This window comes from Myotis brandtii, unplaced genomic scaffold (genome assembly GCF_000412655.1).
Source record: "Myotis brandtii unplaced genomic scaffold, ASM41265v1 scaffold520, whole genome shotgun sequence".
Lineage (NCBI taxonomy): Eukaryota > Metazoa > Chordata > Mammalia > Chiroptera > Vespertilionidae > Myotis > Myotis brandtii.
In genome coordinates this window covers 2551602-2567510 of record NW_005369827.1, presented here as the reverse complement: position 1 = coordinate 2567510, position 15909 = coordinate 2551602, and the positions used below count along the sequence as shown (strand labels likewise).

General features: G+C 38.0%; 1 protein-coding gene across 1 annotated transcript in view; it reads right to left on the bottom strand.

Moving 5' to 3' along the window:
* Nucleotides 1–5177: 5177 nt before the first annotated feature.
* The window catches only part of LIMCH1 (LIM and calponin homology domains 1), an 83800-nt gene continuing 73068 nt past the window's right edge, over nt 5178–15909 (bottom strand). The window contains exons 20-21 of the mRNA XM_005877485.2: nt 13114–13216; nt 5178–8062 (exon numbers count right to left, since the gene is read on the bottom strand). Coding sequence (XP_005877547.1) covers nt 8037–8062; nt 13114–13216 — 129 coding nt within the window. The 3' untranslated portion in view covers nt 5178–8036. The remainder of the gene's footprint in view (nt 8063–13113; nt 13217–15909) is intronic.

Below are 15909 nucleotides of genomic sequence, written 5' to 3'. Positions count from 1 at the left end.
GGAAAATGTAGGTTTAACAAATTTAAATGGACTACTACAAAATGGCTCAGGCCTTTTTATTTTTTATTTTTATTGATTTCAGAGAGGAAGGGAGAGGGAGAGAGAGATAGAAACATCAATGATGACAAAGAATCATTGATTGGCTGCCTCCTGCATGGCCCCTACTGGGGATCTAGCCCACAGCCAGCTGGGCATAGCTCAGTCCTCTAATATGCATTCTATATCTCCAAGAAAAAAGGATATGCAGTGCTTCCCATACATATATGATCATGGAGTCATTTTCTTGATGAGCATATAGCATGTCTGAGGAACACACTTTGGGAAATGCTCATCCACGTCATATTACCATGTTTTCGGGTTGCCTTGTGTTGACTTTTGTATTGGATGCTCCTAGGATTCTAGTCCATGACAAAGTCCAGTAAGGAAAGCTTTGTCACTTTTTCCAAGGAGTAATAGGATGGAAAAAGACCCAAAAGCTATTCTCTCAAGGAGAACAGATCTGATTCAAATTCAGAAGCTCTGATTCATCCTAATTGTTGTATTTCTGAGGGCAGACGACATTTGCCATGACCTCTAACCGGATCCCTTTCCCCATCCTAAAGTACATCCTGCTATGTAAAATGAGGTCGTAATAAACTTGGAAAGTGGTAACACTGTGGTTTTAGACAACTGACGTAAGTTTTACGGAAGCATTTTTTGCAACCCACTTTGACGGCAAGGGTGAATGCTGCACATGTAAACTGCACATGGAGATGGGGATCTGGTGTCAGCTACAAGTTCATGTTAAGATCTGAGTCTGCCCCGTGGAAACAGAACTCTAATTATATGCGTTAAGGGGCTATAGCTGGAAAGCTCACAGCTGCTCTGGAGCAGCAGCAGGGCCACAGGGGCACGGCTCCCTGGCCAGGCCCTGCCAGAACTGAATGTCCAGATGAATTCTTTCTTTATTCAAGCCTAGACTACATTTCATTGTAGAGTTTTGGTAATTGAATAAATTCTAATAAACTGTCTTCTCTGGTGTAGATGTAGAAGAAGGCTTTTCATATTTTATAATGTTCTTATGTTTTCATATTCTGAAAGCAATAAATGGTAAGTGTGGGTAAACACACAAAAGCATGCAAATAGAATAAAAGTCATCCCTAATGCCACTAATTAGAAATAATTGCTATTGATATTTTGGTTTATCTATTTAAATGTTTTCTTTCTTTTCGAGGTGGTACATACTTATTTGGCAGGATGCTTTGAGAATATTTCTGAACTCTTTGTGGCCCTAATGCTGTAGGATAGAATTTATTTTGGGGGCAACTCGCTCTTCCCAGAAGAGCTACAAAGGTGAGCCTGTCCAGCCATAGAAATGCAAGTGCAGCAAGAGTGTTTTCATACCATAGCCCTGAGTATTGGTGAAATAATTCTGCTACTACAACTTGTACTACATTACTACTAACACATGGTGATCCCAATGCTAATAGAACTGCTATTTTCTCTATGCTAGAATATCTCTATTTTAAATGCATTATCCTAGTTAATACTTACAATAACATGATGTTACATTCTATTATTATCCTCACGATGCAAAGAGAAGATAAACAACTTGCCCAAGGTCATAAGTAGTAGTGGTGAAGCTGGGATTCGAACCTGGACTTTCCAACTGCAGAGTCTGCTCCTAGATGTTAACCAAGATGTTTCGTAAGGTAAAGGTTGCCTTCATTGTGGGCTGAGTATAGCCCTAAGAAATCATTGGGACGTTAGCTGGCTGGATTCTAATTCCTCTAGCATGTTCTGATACAAGGGCACACTCCAAGGGGGCAGGGGTGAGAAATGAGGGGAGGGGAGAGAGAGGATGAAAGAGAAACTCCAGTTGAGAGGAGTGTGTCTCTCAATTTAGCAGCAGCAGGCCAGAGGCTGGGAGCTAAGGAGGAAGGATAGACATGGCTCTCTGCAAATAGGCCCTGGCCTAAGGATTTTAAGAGCAATGATGTGTGAATTCCAGTTTGTTTTTCTTTCTTGTCTTGTAATTTGGCTATGCTATCCTCAGCCATATTTGTGTTTATTAAACCACAGAGTTATCTATTAGCTGATCTCTGAAGAGTAAAGAGTGTAGGGTTACGCTCATGTTTGGGGATTAGAAATAGGAAACTTGACTGAAGAAGTCTGGGTCAGCTGTCAAGCATGGAAGGTGGAAAACAAAAACCAGAATATACTGGAGATCATCAGAAATAACTGCTGAGAGGACTGGACTTTCCATGGTCCTGAAGGATGGGGTAGAACAATGAAATAGAAAATACTGGATATTATGGGAAGCTCAATCCTGTAAGTCTTGAAAACTGGGGACACTGAGTTACACATGTAATGCAACACATATGAAGTTAGACATCTAGGATGTTTTCCATTTCTTTTTGGCTATGGAATAACAATGTGAGATAAGGATGCCCATGATCACTGTTGACTATGCATCTTAACAATAAGACATGAAAATATGAAGACATAACTTGAAAGAGATGAGATCTTTTTTTATTTTTTGTAGATGATGATTGACTACATAGAAAATCCAAGAGAAGCAATAAGCAATGTGTTAGAACTAATAAGACAGTCCAGCAAAGTTTCTGGGTCCAAGACTAACTTAAAAATACTAATGGGCCCTAGCCAGTTTGGCTAAGTGGATAGAGTATCAGCCCAGGAACTGAAGTGTCCCAGATTTGATTCTGGTCAAGAGCATGTACCAGTTGTGGGCTTGATGCCTGGCCCTGATCGGGGCATATGGGGGAGGCAACCAATCGATGTGTCTTTCTCACATCGATGTTTCTCTCTCTGTCTCTCCCCCTCCTTTCCACTCTCTCTAAAAATGAATGGAAAAATATTCTCCGGTAAGGATTAACAAAACAAAATTTTTTTAATGGTATTCTTACTAACAATGCCAATTAGAAAATTATGATCTATATATTCATTTTTTATCAAAATCCCAAGAGGTATTTTAGATAAACTTTTCATTTTATCCTAAAAATCATGGGTAAGGTCTAAAAATGGCCAAGACAATTTCTGTTCTTTTTGAGTCACTTAGAAGAAAGAAGGAAAAACTATGAAGGGGAAGGGCAAAACACTGAACATGGGTGCTTGTAAACTAGCAATCTTTGAGGACAATATATAAATAATGCTACTAAAAGTGTTAATGAATTGTAGCAGTACCTGCTAGTTAATGTCTCTTTTAGCTTCTTTCTCTTAATGACCCAAGACCCTCATAAAGCACATATTTTGTATGCCCATTTCTTAATATTAGAGGCCTGGTGCACGGATTCATGCACCAGCGGGGTCCCTCGGCCTGGCCTGCAGGGATCGAGCCAAAACCAGCTCTCCAACATCCCCTGAGGGGTCCTGGATTGAGAGAGGGCAGTTCTCGGGGTGACGCACCCTGGAATCCTGGAATCAGGCTTCCTCTTCTCTGGTTCCGGGTGAGTCACCTGAGAACCGCAGCTGCCAAGTCACCACAGCTTAGCAGCTCCTGCATTGAACATCTGCCTCCTGGTGGTTAGTGCATGTCATAGCTACCGGTCAAAGCATCTGCCCCCTAGTGGTCATTGTGCATTATAGCTACCGGTCAGACGGTCAGATGGTCTCTTAGTCTTTTATATATAGATATTTGTCAAATGAAAGGATTCACAGCAGAGCAAGTTAGTAGAAGCTGATTGATGAAATGAAGAGAAGACTTAGCTACAGGTTGTAAACTGGTGGCCTAAGAATAAAATTAGACTTGCAGATAAATTTTGTGGAGTCTCACAATTTTGACTGGCATTGTGTCAGGAAATGTTTGAAATTGTTGTCAACATTTAAAAAGCTGGAGCTTTCATATGAAGACCATTGGGTAAAGCCACATTGCTGTTTCCATTCTTTCTGGAGAACTTGTCTTTGTTTGCTGTAGCTCATACTGCTCTTTATTATCTCCTTTGGCTTTCATTTGCAATGCCTGACTGGTTCTTACAGTCATTGAGTTTGTAACCCCTGACTTAATGCCAAAAGATGAGGAGGGATCCTTTTGTGGTCTAGGTTAGCATCTTTAGGTCTTGAAGAAAGCCAATGAAAAGAGAGCTAGTAAAATGTTTCTTTTGATAAAGAAATTGTTTGTAGATCACAAGTTAGAATAACATTCTTATACTTTGTTTTGAAATGCATTATAATTAAGTGAACTTTCATTTAAATAGCAATAGATATACTAAACTACTCTGGTAGCTACTAAAACTCTTTTATGAAAGACAAAGAATTTACCTTTCTATGGAAATAGTAGCAGCTACTAGCTCCCAAAAGTTGCCAAAAAAAGCGGAATACAACTCATAGTGGCCATTGGCATATTGCATCATAAAGTGACAAAAACTTCCAAGGAACTTGCTTGCTCTTACCACCACCTACAAATTTGGGACAGAGTGCCAGTAAAGATACAAGTGCAATTTGCTTTTCCCTCTTTTAAAAAAATTTTATTGATTTTTTTTTAGCGAGATGGGGAGAGAAAGATAAAAAGAAACATTGATTTGTTGTCCCACTTGTTTATGCATTCATTGGTTGATTCTTGTAACTGCCCTGATTGGGGATTGAACTTGCAACCTTGATGTATTGCTCTAACCAACTGAGCTACCTGGCCAGGTCTACAAGTGCATTTTGGAAAGCAACTGTGTCACAGGATGCCACTGTTTTGCAACATTTATCCCCTGGTTCAACAACGAAGAAAAAGACCCCCGAGAAACAAACAGTACAGTGAGAGGGGAATCTTGGGGGCAGCGCTGGGGAAAGTGGCAGAACAAACAGTACAGTGAGAGGGGAATCTTGGGGGCAGCGCTGGGGAAAGAGCTTGGCTTGGTTTTCTCTAGCCAGTGCTGGAAGGTGACCATCATTTGGTTGTTTCAGATCATTTCCACTGGCATTTGCCTGGTCTCTCCTGGTTATGTGCCTCATCTCAAGGTGTTTGAGTCCTTCAGTGGATGGCAATTCCTTAGTGACTCCTGCAATTAGCTGGTAAATCTGAGTTGACCTCAAAAATGCATAATATGTATATGCAAATATGAATCATTGCCATCATCTGACTATGGGACCTTGGACCAAAAGCTATAGTAGAAAGCTTGATTCTCTGTTCCCCAAGTCAGAAAATCAACCTGCCCCTCCCCCTCCAAAAAACAAACAAAACATCAGTGGAATACAAAGCTGATTTGAGTATTTTATTTATAAATGTACATTTACTATAAAAGCTGTTGCATTTTAGACAACTTTTTATTTGTTTTTTACTATTTCTTAGAGGCATTTTAGAATAAATATTTTAAATGAAGGTTAGTGTAACTGATACAGAACATTGGCCCACCCAGAACAGTAACATCTTTTGGACGGACTCACACATGAGGTGGATCATTTCAGTTCGTTAAGTCTTACACTGTGTATAGATAACTACAATATGTATTGCATTAATACCACTACATAGAAAGAACGAGGAAATGGCATGAAAGTTTGCTAGTGAATAACAGTTACCCATTTTTTTCTTAAGAAAGAGAAGGGACTGGCTTTTGGAGTATGAGAAAAAAAGTCAGACGTACTTCCTTGGGAACAATAAATCACTCACTTGCATCATCTTTTTTTTTTTTTTAAGCAAACACATTTACATAGTAGCTCCACAGAGCAGAGCATTTTTTTTCCCTGGGATCTCAAAGATTATTTGAAAAGAAATAGATCATACTCATTATGCTGCCTTGGAAAAAACAAGATCTAGTCTGCCCGAGCTGCCATGTAACAGACTCCAAATGAAATATAAATCAAATATAAATAGAAACAGTTGGCAATTAGAATTTAGAAAATGTTGGAGATTATTCTGTGCTGGTGACTATTGTTCATTATGGGAAAGCACATCTCGCAGTCAGAGAATGGGCTTTATTTTTCTTGACTCAATTCTAGCTTCAATACATGTACAATGAGTCTCACTAAGAAATGTGTATAAATGGGTCTGTGAAACCAGAAGAGAATGTGCAATATTCATATAATCCCTACATAACGGATGGAGTTCCACATGTAAAAAGTATCCTATAAAAATTGGTTATGAATGATCGTATTGTACATGTTTTTGTGCATTGTTTCCGGTAAAGTACTCTGCTAATATCATGCAAAGTGTAAACATCACATTATCAAAATATTTAATAAAACATGCAGGTGGTTAATCAAAATATTGAACTTAATCTGTACATTTTCAAAACTTTTTTCATGTTAATGTTTTCTATTTTTCTTTTTTTAAATTTTATTTATTTTTTCCCTGTAAAACAGCAAACACCTCCAGGAGAAGTCTTGGGAACTTGGAAGTGACTTCATCTCTCTTCAATGTACTGCATCCATAATTCATACTGTGTGCAACAGCTTTGCATTTTCTAAGGCACAATTTTTAATGAAGTGATGTGTGAATTTCAATCTAACCGCAGCTCATCCAAATGACAAAATGGTCAAAATACCTCCAGTGGCTGAGGGAATTTCTGCACTTATATGGAACCCACATGCAGAGAACCATCTAGCATGTAAAATAAATAATTGCTGGCCATACTCAATAAGACAGAAAAAAAATTATTGCTTACGTAACAGAAGAACATCTACTTGGTCTCCTTTAATGACTACATGAATCTATTAGGCAGACATCCACAGTCTACATTCACAAAAGGTCCTCTTCACTTATTTGCCATCATTTCAAGGCAGAATAAATAGTCCCCCTTTCCCCAGTCTTAAAGAAAATAACCTGGAGATTTAAAACATGATGCTTTTTAGTCACTCGATTCCCCTCTTGGCCCGATGAAACACCACACAGGGCTTAAAAAGTAAGCAGCTCTCCACAAGAGTTCCTCTCTGAAGGTCTCCATGAGCAAGGTTCAGAATTCTTGAGAGCAGAGAGAGCCGGTGATGTAGGAGAATGAGGAAGAGCAGATGTCCATTAGGGTGGGCAGCGCACATGGAACCTGCAGGTTCTTGCTGATGACACACCAGTGGCTTATCCCATCACGTGCCATTTGGATTCTATTAGGATGAACTTAATGCTGTTCTTTAGACACCTGTGCCCTCAAGGAGACCTTGCAGGCAAGGGTGAGCAGTGGTTTCACTTAATGAAGGACCGACCTCTATGAGGGTTTCCGGATGCCTTATGCTGAGTCTTTTATTGAATGTAGAGTCTGAAGAGGAGTAAGCAATAAAGCCCTGGTGGCTGGCATGGGCCCACCACTCTTTTGAAGATCAAACTTCCTCACATATTTTGGAAAGGACTTGGGAAATGATGACCAAAGTGTTTTCCTCTGGGTTCCCCTACCCTTGGGCAATGTCCAGAGTGTAAGTCTAGCTGATAGTGCAAGGGTTCTCTTTATTTGATGGCCCAGGCTCTATCAATGACATAACCTTCAAAGCACACTAAACCTAACACTAACGGTGCAATAATTTATTGGTATGACTTCTGCCTCAAAAGGTAAGTAACACAAATGTTTCAGGATTACAGTATATATTATCAGACTAGTGTCATTGCATTAAAAACAAGTTATAGCTCAGAGCTATATGATGTGGTTTTTAGTATCTGAAATGCATTACTTGTAAGCTCCTGTCTTAAAAGACCCCGTGTCTCAAATTGGCATGTCTTGCACTTTCTGCAGCTCAATTTTGTAAACACAAAGTATTTAATTCCTAGAAATACTAAAACAAAACAGGTTTATTGAATCATCTATCTCATCAACTCCCCAAAGAAGAGAATAACACATTTTAAACCATAAGCCTGTTCGACCATGCTAAGACCTTCTTTTGAACTAGTCAGAATCATTATAGTTCAATATTCTTTTGTATATATTGTGCAAATGCAAAAAAAAAGAGAAACAACAAACAGGAAAAACACAAACACTGTGCTATGAAAGAACAGATACCACCTTTTAGAGTAGCCTTTCAGAAACTAGATGAATGCTGAGAAGCCCCTGAACATGGGATTCTGTTAAACAATTGCCAGGGGACACTCTCAAGAGAGAAGTGGTGAGTGATCTGGGGTCTTGAAAACCATGTCACAATGTTGTAGGTTGGCCAGCACCTGTGATAAAGAAATCAGAGCGACATTTGGTTAAAGTAATCAATGCTTCTTGCTTCAGATGTTTAAAGGTTTCCCAAATTAGCTATGGCCGCTGCCAAAGCCTCTTCCCTCCAGGGAAGAAAACCTGTCCCACCCTCCCGCTCAGTGTGTTCCCAGGAGGAGCAGTATTGATATTACCCGGAGCTGGACTTCTGAGCCCCATCCCGGAACTTCACAAGAGCCCAAGTGATTCACATGCCCTGTAAAATTTGGTTGAAATCCTCTGGATTTCACCCTACACCATATGATCCCCATCAAGTTTTCTACCTTGCCTTCTTGGCAAATAAGCAAGAAAATACTCTCCCTTCTCTCAGTTTCTTTAGGCTTTGGTTTCTCTAAGAATAAAGACATTGCAACGGGAGACATTTGGCATATGATCTAGAAACAGGATTGCTGGAGTAGCAATGAGAAACACAGAACACCCAGTAAAATCTGAATGTCAGAGAAACAACAAATACAATATTTAGCCTAAGTGTCTATCCGATATGATATTTGGGATATAGTAGTGCTAAATCCTGAACACACAATATTTGGAACATATGCCGACAAAAGTAATTCATTATTTATCTGAAATTCAGACTTAACAAGGCAAAAAAATATTTAACTGGGCATCTTGTCTTTTTTTTAAATTTTTTTTTAAATCTGGCAACCCTATCTAGGAAGGATAGTTTGAGTCCTCTATTTCCTGCTGGAAGCTTCACAAACTTTCTCCTTCACTTTAGGCTCTACAGTTGTGACGAGGCAACTGAAACATTGGAAACGACCCTGGGGATTTTGCATTAAACACATTTCGTGTGAGTGAATGACGGAACAGACACAAAGACACAGTCACCCAACACCCAGGCGCAAATGGCACAAGTGAAACATGTGCCGGCTCGGTCCCTGACAGGTAATTTGTTTTGCACGTCCATTGCCATTTACATACGGACTTAAAAACTGTTTACATTGCTTTTAGGAATTGCATTTTAATATGCCGTTATGCTATTTTTCCTCTCCAAGAGAAAAATTTCATTTCAATGTGACTAGTTACTTGAAGAAAATAGGATTATATATTCAGGTTTTATTATTCCATACAATGAAATTATTTTGTTTCACTTAGCATGCCTATGATGTAAACCACCTCTCGTATCTATCCATCTCCCCTCTTCTCAACTCAGATCAAAATCAAATAAAGAAAAAAGAAAAATGATTTTTAGCTATTTCTTTCCATTCCGACTCTTTTATTGCATCTGGGATATAGTCAACCAATTCAAGTGTATTTATATTTCTCTAGCTCATCATTATCCCCTCCACCTATTCACTCCTAACATATATGTTTTCCTTATGACACCAAGAAGAAAAATAAGCAGTATTTTCAGATGTGCTGGTCATTCTCCCTGTGATGTGCGGACTTAAAGTTTAGCCTAAAATGACATTAACATTTATCTGGAAAACTAAACATGAGAGTAGAGTTAGGAAAATTTGGAAAAAATAATTAGAGTTAAGGTGGCCATTATGACTCAGTTTTAAAACATATTACGAAGCTATAATAATTAAAATTGTTTGACATGAGATAATAAATAGATTAATAAAACATATAATATCCAGAAATAGACCTAAATATATATGTGAACTTAGTTTATGAGAAAGCTGGCATTTCAAATTAGTTAGGAAAAAAGGGATTGCACATTAAGTTATATTCACACAATTGGCTAATTGGGGGGGGGGAGGGGAAGCTGGATATTTATCTCATTTCTAACCCCAAAATACAATCCTGATGTCACAAATCTACATGTGAAAAAGAAAACAAAAAACAATCCTAGGAGAAATCTCGGCTAAATTTATGACATTGGAGTAGTGAGAGTTTTTCTAAGTAGGATGCAAAACACAGAATCAAAAAAAAAGAAATAAAAAAAGGTATGTTAAGTTACCTAAGTAAAAATCCTTTCTATGAAAAAAAATCATAAAGTAGAAAGGTGAATGATAAGTGCAACAAGCAGCAAATATAAAATAAAAGGGAAATGTCTTGAATTTATAAAAGCTCATATAAGTCAAGTGCCAATAGGACAATGGGCAAAGGATAAAGAAGTACTTTTTTTTTTTTAATAGAAAAAGAAATCTAAATGGTGAATAAACATATGAAAAGGTGGTCAAACTTGGTGGTCAAACTTACTTATAATTAAAGACATACAGATCAAAGCACCTAGCAGAGTGGAAATTTAAAAGTTTGATGACATCCAGAGCTGACAGACATGGAGAGAAGGGGCCCTTAAGCACTTCGCAGGGAGAGAGCGCTTTTCTGGAAGATAGTTGGGAACTTGTCTGACAATGAGAAAGCACATGCCTTTAACTCAGCAGTCCCGCTGCTCACAATCTCCCCTGAGGAAATACTTTCAAATGTTCATCAGGACATATGTGCAGGACGTTCATGGGAGCATTTTAAAAATAAGATTAGAAAACTGGAAACGACTGAAATGCCCATTCATGGAGATTTAGTTTTAAATTATGATAAATCCATACAATGGGATTGTATGCAGCTATTAAAAACCCATTGAAAAGAATGAGGAGGAAAGACATGTTATATGGAAAAATTGTCAAGATATATCATTAAGTTAAAAACAACAGCAAGGAAAACTACGTGCAGAACACTGATTATGTAATTACCTTTGTGAAATAGAAACCAGCACATATGCATCTGGTGTGTCTGTGTGTACACCTATACAAACATATGTTCTGCCCCTTTCCCCAAGCAATTATTAGAAAGTGATCACAGTGGTTAACTTTGGATTTTTTAAAATTTATTTTTAATTTGGTATCTTTCTGAACATTCAATTTTCTAACCTTATACCACTTATAACTTTTACTTATTTATTTTTGAATGTCTAGGGAGATAGTAAGACTTTTTATTTCTTCTTAGTATCTTCGCATTCTAAAAAAAAAATCATAGTAAAATATTGCATTAAAATAACCAAAGAAAAAAATCCTATCTTTAGTCTACCTCCAAATCATTTTCTTATTTTTCATCTTCTGAGACTGTTACTGAAACTCCACAGTTCTTGTCTTTAGATTTGGAATTAAAAACAGTTAATGCCCCTTATTGCTGTATACATAGGAAAAAAATTCCTGGCCTAGATCCAAAAAGCTAATTTCCAAAAGAAATGACAATGAATCATCCAACTTCTCAATTAAAATAAAAATCTGGATGAAAACAGGTTACTGTCACCCAGAGGTGGGTTCATGTTTGCTTTCTGCTGGCATCCTTCAAGCACTTTAAATTATGGAAGTTCAGATTTATGGCGCTTTCCAAATCTGGCCCAACAGTCCTGCAACCTAACAGTGCCCTCTTCTGGTTCCATGGTTCACACTCAGCTGGCTGAGAAAACGTATAATTTATAGATGATAGAAAAAATCACCTTGAAAATGGGAATAAAGGGTTTAGTTTTCATTTCTAATGTATAAAGACAAAAAAATTCAGTTAAAAATATATTATATATTACACATGTATATAGGTATTTGTGTATGCATGGAATATATATATGTGTGTGTGTGTGTGTGTGTGTGTGTGTATATATATATATATATAAATACTATTTATACCAGATTTTATATGTTTGATACATAGTATCAATATTAATATTATATGTTTATACCATGTGTATATATATTATAATGGTATGAATATATATTTATAGCATATGTTTATATATGCTCTATATACATGGTATAAACATATATAATATATAACATAGATGTTACATGTGTAAATGATATATAATATCTGGTATAAATATATAAGATATAAATGTATATAATACAAAAATATAATATGTAATATAAATAGTCTAGTTTGATGGTACCAGCTCATCTCTAAGTTGGAACTGTTCTGAAGTCAAATGTTTATGATAGATCAAAATCACCTGGATTTGATTAAATTTTTATTTCACATAATTTTATTAAAAATGTATAAATTTCTCAGATTATACTTAACCTACAGCTATAAAAGAATTTAATTTCAATTTTTACTCTTAAAGTATTTAGTCTTGTAGATTTAGAGACCCTAAATTAGCTATAAAAAAAAGCTATAAAAATGTCACTTCCTTTACTTGGAGAAATAACAAAACATTCTTGTATTTCAAACACCATCTCTTCATTTCCCCACCCGTTTTTTTTGAAGAAAGAGTTTCTGACCAATGAATTTTCATAGAAGAGTCGCTTGTTGTCTAGGCCATGCACCAGAAGGGCTATATTTCTGATGGAGAGAGAGGCTGGATTCAGAGGTTTAGCCACTGGCTATTTTCAGATTTTCTAAACAGCAGCTGGGCAACAGCACCCCCTGGTGCCCCACAAACTGACATGAACCTTCTATGGTAGGAAACCCAGATACAAGGTCCGAGGGCAGGCTGCTCAAGGGAGCTTCAAGACAGCACATACTTGTTCAGCTCTGATTATGTGCTCAGGTATCTTGGCCAAAGGCAGAGATTCACAAAGAGCAGAACCCATCATTTGGCCTCTGGGGACTTTAAATTTAGTTGGGACCAACAACATATTGTGTCATGAAACTCTTGAATGTAGAACATGAAACTACTGAGGAGCTGGTGCTTGATTTGATGAACACTGGAGAGCCATTCTTCACACTTCAACCCCTCCCCACAATGGTGCTGGTCTTCTAAAGATATGCCTCGGCCAGCAAATAGTGCTTTACAGACCTTATATCTGCCTTCTATCTCACCCAAGTCTCTGTGGTGAGCTCAGGCAATGCCTCAAACTTGGCCCACAGTTTTTATCTGCTGGTGTATTAATGCACTTCATGATGAAAAGAATTTGGCCACACCCAAGCAGTAACTTCTAATAAAAAACAAGTGGTAATTAAGGGGTTACTTCATTATTGTTTCCTTTACCTAGATGTTAATAAATCTTTCCCTCAGGGTAGGAGTGTTAACTGATAGGCAGAAATAACTGAATTCCTCAAATGGGCCCTAGAAAGGCACACTATTGCACTCACTTATCTCAAGGTATTTCACCCCAGTACTTACTTCTGGATCGCATGTAGCAATCATTACAGTTTAGAAGACCATTTCGAATCCTCACATCCGTCCCACTCATTGCATCTCCAAGCTGTCCTTTGCAAATTCCACACTACAGGGGAGAAAGAACAGAGGTTATAAGATGCATAAGGAATCTCTTTATGATGCTTAGTTATTCTTTACATGAATAGCGCAATAATCACTTCTACAACCTCCATATTTTTTGAGCATCTGCTATGTGTTAGATGCTGCACTAAGAACCGACTGACAGCAACAATATACTTTTAGCATTTTATGGTAACTCCTTGCATTTTCCAGAGAAGGACGATGGTTCAGAGAAGTTAGCCTATTTGTCCAAGGTTGTAAACCCGGTAAGTGGTGTTGGGTTAATCCCAAAGCCTATGTTGTTAACCTCTATCACATGCCTTTTCTCAATCAAGATGGAAGAACCATTTTATTATTTTTTTAATTAAATTTATTGGGGTGACATTGGTTAATAAATTTATATAGGTTTCAAGTGTAAAATTCTATAAGACATCCTCTTTATATTGCATTGTGTGTTTACCACCCAAAGTCAAATCTTCCGTCACCATATATTTGACCAATGAACCATTTTAAACAGATTAAATTCTAGTGGTTTTAAAGAAACACATGGGCAGCAGGTTATGAATGAAAACTTGTCTGTGAATAATCACCTTACGCTTCCCAGCAGAGTTGGTAAGTTCTGTCAGATCAGAATTCCTAGGAAATAGCTATTCACCTTATCTTTCCACATTAAAGGCAGTGACACCCAGAGTCACAAATCCACTGAGAACGGCACTCCTTTCAGCTTAAGTCAGCTTGAGTGCAGACAGAAACTGTGGGATAGACTGCTGGGTGCGCCAGAGGAGTGGCAGTAGGGGTTGGTTCTTTTTTTTTTTTTTAATTGTTTTATTGCTTAAAGTATTACAAAGAGTATTATATATGTCTCCTTTTTTTTCCCCCTCCCCTTGACTTTCCCCTAGCCTCCCATACCCCCCCAGTGTCTTGTGTCCATTGGTTATGCTTATATGCACGCATACAAGTCCTTCGGTTGATCTCTTACCCCCACCCCCAACCCTCCCCGGCCTTCCCGCTGTAGTTTGACAGTCTGTTCGATGTTGCTCTGCCTCTGTATCTATTTTTGTTCATCAGTTTATAATGGTCTTAAAGTAGGGGTTGGTTCTGATGCCAGCCTCTCGCCAGGAGAGCAGGACTGAGCTCAGGAGTAGAGGGCCAGCCTCAGACTCATGTTTTAAGGTCATTGGGGACAGAGGGAGGCTTCATCCAAATTATGTTACAAGTTGCATCTACATTGCACAGCTATGTATCTTAAAGCATCAGGTCAGGCCAGGAAGTGAAAGACGAGAGAAAATAATGGCCTTGACAGCTTAGAAAGGGAATCTCCTGCCTCTTCAGAATTTGCAAAGACTCTTTGCCACCTCTATTATTTTGAGTTCTGGTAAAGTTTCAGAGAAAAAACTCTGGTGTTGGAACATATTATCTTGGCATTACCATGAGATTTTAAAATGTAAATGCCTTGAACCTCAAAATACTCTTAGACCATTTAAGACGTGCATTATCTTGGTTAATTTTTCAATGAGAATATTGATAAATTGAGTCTCATTAAGTCTCCATATTGTGTTTTATCCAAGATAAGCTTTGCTTCCCAGTGAGAACTGGTGCTATTAAATTTTGGGACAACTTCACTTACTTTCCCTTAGCTTATCAGTAAAGTGGGAGTTATTTTAACCCCATGCCAGTGTACTTTATAGCTGAGGAATCTACCAACAAGACATAGAACAAAATTCAAGAAGGACAAAGAAAGCACATCAGGATTATAAAGAGAAAGAAATGACTTTCAGAGGAAGAAGGTTTAGTTTCAAAAATTATATATTAATTTGAAAGATGTCTATGAGCAAAAAAAAAAAAAAAAAAAAAAAGAAAAGAAAAAGAAAAAAAAGATGGGAAATACTGAAAGAGGCCAACTTATAAATTTAATATAATAAATCAGTTATAACTGATTAAATCACTTACTTAGCAGGAAATTTGGAATTAGAATCCAAGCCTCCTCATTTTCAGTATACATATTAATTCATTTATCTAAAAATGTTTACAGACACCATGTCTGCTAGGTGAAGAGGAAATAGTGGTGAGCCAGGCAGACATGGCTCCTGCTTTTATGGAGTTGATCGTTTGTTAAAGGACATGATAGTTAAACAATGCAACAGTGAGTGGTACGGACCATGAAAGGTTCTGTAAGGCCCTGGAACAAAGGCGAGAGACTTAGTCTGGGGGAGCAGGGCAGCTTCTCAGAGGAAGTGCTCTTCAGTTTGGGATCACAGACACATTCAACTTTGCCACTAGCTCTAACCACACTGAACTGACAGAAAATCTTCAACATCAAGTCACCAGAGTTTGAGAAGCTGCAAAGATATCACCTTCCCAATAAATTCACATGCCCTAAAAGATGCAGAAGTATCACTGGCCTCCCAGGGTAGCATTCTCAGCTTCCTGCCAGAATAGATGCTCTTCAGCAACAAAACCTGTTTCACAAAGACACATTGCACAAACCTGTTTTGCTACTTCTAAGCTGACTCCCCAGAGGAACGCATGATAGCTGAGAGCTTCCTCCCGAAGGCTGGACTCCACACACACTCTGTACACACAGAAGGGCGGGCCTCATGAGGAAAGGCCATCAGGGTTCCCAGGAGGTCTGTCTCAGCCCAGAGCGACGCCCAAGGACACCACAACATTGTACTTAGAGAGGAGCGTGATGAATACATA